General features: G+C 28.1%; 1 protein-coding gene across 2 annotated transcripts; it reads left to right on the forward strand.

Annotated features, from left to right (window-relative positions):
- The first annotated feature begins 512 nt into the window (after positions 1 to 512).
- LOC100164157 (RCC1-like G exchanging factor-like protein) lies at positions 513 to 3652 on the forward strand. 2 transcript variants are annotated; one of them, XM_008185800.3, is made up of 9 exons: positions 513 to 719; positions 786 to 995; positions 1065 to 1222; positions 1688 to 1787; positions 2176 to 2461; positions 2538 to 2710; positions 2911 to 3072; positions 3139 to 3398; positions 3477 to 3652. In XM_008185800.3, exons 2-9 carry the CDS (start codon positions 881 to 883, stop codon positions 3552 to 3554), a joined length of 1332 nt encoding a protein of 443 aa, XP_008184022.1. In that variant the 5' UTR covers positions 513 to 719; positions 786 to 880; the 3' UTR covers positions 3555 to 3652. The 2 variants fall into 2 exon arrangements, with proteins under 2 accessions (XP_008184022.1, XP_016660688.1); XM_016805199.2 differs by having other exon boundaries at positions 513 to 995.
- Positions 3653 to 6590: the final 2938 nt, after the last annotated feature.

Genomic DNA, 6590 nt, shown 5'->3' on the forward strand with positions numbered 1-6590 from the left:
TTAGTCAAATTCATGTATCTACGGTCATTTTTTTTAAAGTACACCAAAACCCAAATCAATTTGTGAAAAATCGATTTTGCGTAAAAATTCCCGTTTTTCCTCTATTTTTTTCTTTGGTTTTTCTTGGCGCTTTTGAAAATTACTGGGAATTTTAAATTTTGACCTCCCCAATGCACCAACGATATTCACTTTCCAATCGAACAAGATACTGAAGTTGAAAATCAAAGCATTATTTCGACTACTTATAGTGTACACAGACACAAAAAAAATTTTAAAAAAAAACACATCATTGTAAAATCAATACATTCATCGTTAATTCGTGCTCCGAACTCCGCCTGTTGTACCAATAGTTGTACTACATTTCGTAACCAAAATATTCATCTCGTGTCCAGACAGTCGACCTGTATATCCTGTTCGTGATTAAAATCTATGAATGACATATAAATATACCTAGTCCACCAGAAGCGCTAGTACCGGATCCGGATTATACCATCTTATCATAGCTCGTTGAGAAATCGTACTATCTTGAATCGTGGTCCGGTCGTCCAGAATTGAAAATAATTTATATTATGTCCAAATGTCCATTTACAAATTTTGAATTTTCGAAAATCCAAATCCAAATTCTTAATTAATAGTTAAAAATTATTATATTAGTTTTAGGTTTTAATCAATTATTACCCTTCCGAATTTATAAATGTTCAATAGTATTTGAAAGTTAGGTAATTAATATAGTATTATAATATTTTCAATTGTTATGACTTAAAAGTTTATGTTTAAAAGTATAGGATGCGTCGGTGCTCGATAACAGTAGTCATTACAGGAATACACTTCTGTATCAATTCATAATTCGTGTAAATTATTTTTGAATAATTCCGAAGTGATGTCTAGTAAATTGTCGTCAAAATTATTTAATTTATTAAAAAAGACGAGTTGCGCATTATGTTCAAAACGATATGTTGGTGTCAATGTTAAACCAGAAAATGTTGATCCTTTTAGTAAGATGCATATGAAATTCATTAATCTATGTTTGAATTATTATTTTAAATACTTATTTTTTCCTACAGTGGCACCTTATAGTGAGTCACCTAAAGATCAGCAGCGGTTATATGTGTGGGGTATGGCCGAACATGGCGCTCTAGGTGATTTAAAAATCAGATCCAGAGAGCGTCAGATACAGTTCATATACAGACCTGTGAGACTAAGGTTTTCATATTCTCATAAAGTATGAACTATATTATATTTGTATTATAAAAAGTATAGGTATAGAGTATGTTCAACGATCAAGGTAAAACAAAATATTTCAAACGCATGATCATGAATTTCATTCAGTCATATTTATTATACAAAGGGCATTATATTACACTTATTTTTAAAAAATCAAAATTAAAAAAATTATTTTTTGAGAAGTGCTCTATTGATGTATTTATCATATTTTTTAATAGTCTACAATAATTGAACAAAAATTCCATCTGTTATCCTACTTCACATAGAGCTTTTTAAAATTACAAATACACTTAAAAAATATGATAAATATACCAAAACTTTAACTTGCTCTCAATAAGTAAATTTTTAAGATAGAAATAACATTAAGGTCTGTCATGTAAAACCACTGAGCCATGACAGGCCCCAATAATTACCTATTGTTAAACACACTATATTATTATTACTCACAAACACACCTTTCCAGATCAAGGATTTAGCATGCGGTTATGGATTTACAGTTTATGCTGTTGAAAGCAACCAATATAAACTCTTTGGCTGCGGTTTAAATACAGATTCACAGATAGGTAATCATTTTTGATATGCAAAATTAATAACTTAATATTTGAAGTCTTTTCAAACTTAATTTTTAATTGGGGGGGATAGAAAAACAATTATCACAATTTTTATAATATTTTAACATATAAATCATCTTGTATGCCACATAAGGTATAGGCAGATCTAGAAATGGGTGGGCTAGACACATGCATTGAGAAAAAATGTGTTTAACTATAAATGTATAAAGAATTGTAATTTGTAAGTACTGTTATAGACTATAAAAAACTGCACATTTTGGTAAATTATATAAGTTTTTTAAGTTGAATATTTTTAAAATGAACAGTAATATTTCTTATAGACTTAATAATAAATATTTTTTTTAACTATGCTAATATTTATTTCTACCGTTTTAATTAGGGTATCATGATCCGCGAAAAGGGTATCCTTTAGGATTGATATTAGCCACTGTACCAATTCAACTTCCTTTGAAAGAACCAAATACTAAAATAAAAGCAGTGGCTGCTGGTCGCGCTCATACACTGGTATTAACAAACACAGAAGGTGTATATGCTTTAGGTAGTAATTGTTATGGACAATGTGGACGAAAAATTATTGAAAACGAAGACTTCAGTAAGCTACGAAATGTGAATAATATTACATTAGATGATGGTATTTCAAAGATAATTTGTGGCCAAGATCATAGGTAAATCATTTTTTTTTTACTGTATTGTCTCGTGTTATATAGTATACAGATATTTTAAATGTATTTACTGGTTTAGTTTATTCATAACCAAAGCTGGTAAAGTATATTCATGTGGATGGGGTGCTGATGGTCAAACTGGATTAGGCCATTATAATAATGAATCACAGCCTACTATTGTTGAAGGAGACATTAAAGGTGAAAAAATTGTAAAAGTAGTATCTTCGGCTGATTGTGTCTTAGCCTTAAATGGTAAGTTATTTATCAAATATATTTCGCATTTTTAAATACTTTAAGAATGTGTTTAAATAAAAAAAAATATTTGATTATATAGATTAAAAAACAAAACAAAACAAAAATTATAAACAAAGGTTATTTTACAATAATTTAAAACAAAATCATTGTGCCTTTAACAAAATGTTATACTAAATGGGATTGTTTTTTTTTTTCAGATCAAGGTGAGGTTTTTGGTTGGGGTAATTCAGAGTATGGTCAATTACTATTAGATAGTGATAAATATCAAGTAAATAAACCAAGGAAATTACCTTTGAGTAAAGGTATGGGTAAAATCACTGATATTGGTGCTACTGGATCAGCTTGTATAGCATTGAATGGTAAACATAGATAGGAAAGTTAACCATGTTAGAAATTACTTACATCTGATTAATTTTCCTATACAGATGAAGGTGTGGTCTTTGTGTGGGGTTTTGGTATTCTGGGAAAGGGCCCTGAAATGAACCAAAGCCGTGAACCCACTCCAATACCATCAATTTTATTTGGTAGAAATCAATATAATCCTGAAACCCGAGTGAAATCTGTGTATAGTAGTGTATTTCACATGGCCGCGATTACATCTGAAGGAAATCTATACACATGGGGTAAAAATAAATGGGGCCAATTAGGTCTTGGCCATACAAAAGACCAATATTTTCCTTTACAAGTAAATAATTTTTATCTTCAATAATATAACAAAAAGCGAAATTGGGATAATATTGAATGTTTATATATCAATTTTAAGGTTTCAGTTGGTGCTGCTGTTAAACGTGTGAGTTGTGGAGTTGATCATATGGTTGCACTATGTATACCATACCAATAAAACAAAACAAAATAATAGTTATTTACAAACATTAATTTCTATACCAACTAGTTAATAAATATATTGTTTATTCTATTTATCTTTTCATTTCATGATAATATGAGTTGCAGTGATTTTTCTATTGATTCCTTAGATAGCTCAGCATTTATAAATTCTAATAATAAGGTTAAATATGTTAAACAAAATATAACATCAAATACTGAGTGTCGATTGTTTGACTTAATGTCTGTTCCTTTGTATTCTGGACCGGTTTCTTTACAAGAACTTAAAAGAATAGAAGTAAATGGTGATAAAATATTAGAAATAGAAACTAAAGAATTTTCAAATATAAATAAGAAGAAACATTTATCAAATACTAAAGATAAATCTAGGGTAAATACAAACAATTATTAAGAATACAGCCTATAGTTACTATACTAGGTAGGTATAATAATGAAAATGTTACATAATTTTATTTAAAATTAATTTATAAATATTGATGGTATTTATGTACCTATTTATTAAATATATTTTATTATTATAACACAGCTAAAGAATTTTAAACATCCTAGGAGGCAAGGAAAAAATAACAGTTCAAGGTAATCAGAAAATAAAGTCTATAGGTCTGATATTTTTAATATTTAAGAGGATGTCAGCTCACTATTCGTTTTCTCTCTCTGGCCCACGCGCAACATAGACAAAACGCGTTTACGCAAAATCATTTTTTCTATGTGTGCAAGTAATCTTAAAGTAAAGTCACCTATTACAAAAAAGATAGAGAATAATATTTTTTTTAACATATCGATTTTATATTTTATTATTATTTGACTTTGTATTCCACTTAGATCATATACAATTGTATATTATAAAGGTATTCCACTTTCAAAATAAATAAAAAAATGTTGTTTAAATTGATTTGAGACAATATTTAGACAAATCTATATGTCAGTCCCTTTTTTGTAATAGGTGACTTCACTCTAAGATTACTTAAACGCATAGAAAAAATGATTTTGCGTAAATGCGTTTTGTTTATATTGCGCGTGGGCCAGAGAGAGAAAACGAATAGTGCGCTGACATCCTCTTAAGTATATTGTAATAATTATAATGTTTAGAGTATATTCTATCAACATTGAAAAGATTGAACAGATGAAGCAAACATCAACAAAAAGCAAAGTAACAACCCATAAAGAATATTATAAAGAAAATTATTCTGTTAAAAAAAAACAAGATAACTAATCTGTTTAATACAAAATGTTTTTAAAACAATTTAAAAAGAACAAAATACATAATGCTTAAATAAAAGAATGAATTTTATTTAAAGAAAAGTTGATAACCTATAATTTAAAGATTTTAGATTCTGATCGGATGGATAAATGTATTAATTTTACGCTTAAATATTTATTATATATATTTTTTCTTGTGGTTTCTGTCTCTAAGTAGAATATAGTCTGTAATTTGGATAAAATAATTCCCAAAGTATGGAAAACCACTATCTTTTGACAAAATTATTTTTTTTTTTTTAGATAAAAAATTCACTGTAAAGGCTCAAATTGTCACTAAATTTTTATATCGCATTTTTCTAGACATTATATAATTCTTTTAAATGTTTTGGCTTTTTGATATATTTGCACATGGATTTTGGATTCTGAGCATAGTGATGAATCTATTGATATTACAATGTGTTTTTTTTTTTTTGTGTGTAAAATACACTTTATTATAAAAAAAATAGTCTGATCATCAACTTCTATTGTATTGCTTTTTAAAATAATCGGGAGGACAAACAGTGTCCTATAAAATAAACACGTAAAATATAAAACTTTAGGGTATAACTTAAAAAACAGTTTGCACCATCTTTCTTAACTTGTTGAAATATATTTTTTAAAAAAATTGTGTGTTAGCTAAAGTGCAATTATAGTAATCAAACTATATATTGTTAGTGACATGTTTTTTTTACTATGGGTAGGGAATGGAAATATTTTTAATGAAATATAATATGTAGATAATTAAATTAAACTCAGTCTTGCAACATGTTAATTTTAATTAATTGATATGTTATTTTAAATTAACAACATATGCATTATTTCGTTAAATAAATGAAATTTCAATTTAATAATTTTAGATTATTTATTGGATTAAAATGTTTCTAGGTTAATCAGCCATTGTACCACGGACACAGAATATTGAGTAAAATTTCACCAATTCTGTTTCACAAATTTGAAACTATTGTATAACTATATAATCTCTAAACATTTAATTTTTCTTGGAAAAAATAACAAATTTTCGGACACTGCTCTTGGCCCCACCACTACATGCCATAAATCTATATAAGCAACAACCTTCTGTTCATAATCGATTGTACTAAACATCACTCAATAAAATCTATTTTTTATTATTTTGTTTAAAAAATTTTATTTTGTGATATTTTATGACATAATAATTAAGGGGACGTGGTACCCGCATGTGTTATCTCCGTCTTACAACTGTTCAACAGATCACGTTTAGCTTCGTTAGTTTAAAAATTAGAGATAATTGGCCTCTTATAAAATGTGGACATTTATACTGTAACCAAAAAATCTAAAATATATATTAACACAGTTTTTTATAGTTATTACTAGGACTAGGATTTTGTAGCATTTGCATTTTCTTTCATAGTACTACAGGACATAGTTAATCAAAAACAAAATTCGATTCATTCATCACAGAGTTCAAATATGCAATTTTGATTTTGCTTTTTTTGCATTTTCTTATGATATTCGTAAATAAATGACCAAGCATAAGTCTAGTTTACCAGCACCTTTTACGTTTATACGCGTGCGCGCAACACTACTATAATGCCGCGCGGAGGACCTCGAGTTTTGCGACCAGAGCCGGCAGGCGTAGGGAGCTTCTATAGAGCGTTGAGCGTAGGTATGCGTAAAAACTCAGAATTTGAAACTGCCTAAGCATATAATTTCAAAACGAAGTCTGGCTTTCCAATTTTGATTGCAACGTCGTTCTTAACTCGTTGAAATACATAAGTTTCAAAAAAAAAAAAATCAATATTCGTAATAGGTGCGG

Source organism: Acyrthosiphon pisum, chromosome A2 (assembly GCF_005508785.2).
Source record: "Acyrthosiphon pisum isolate AL4f chromosome A2, pea_aphid_22Mar2018_4r6ur, whole genome shotgun sequence".
NCBI classification, from domain to species: Eukaryota; Metazoa; Arthropoda; class Insecta; order Hemiptera; family Aphididae; genus Acyrthosiphon; species Acyrthosiphon pisum.

Bases quoted from the DNA above. Each gene is read 5' to 3' on its own strand.
- LOC100164157 (XM_016805199.2), top strand. From the start codon at position 881: ATGTCTAGTAAATTGTCGTCAAAATTATTTAATTTATTAAAAAAGACG. The intron at 1,788-2,175 runs GTAATCATTTTT...CGTTTTAATTAG, and splicing joins AAATACAGATTCACAGATAG to GGTATCATGATCCGCGAAAA. The intron at 2,462-2,537 runs GTAAATCATTTT...TTACTGGTTTAG, and splicing joins ATTTGTGGCCAAGATCATAG to TTTATTCATAACCAAAGCTG.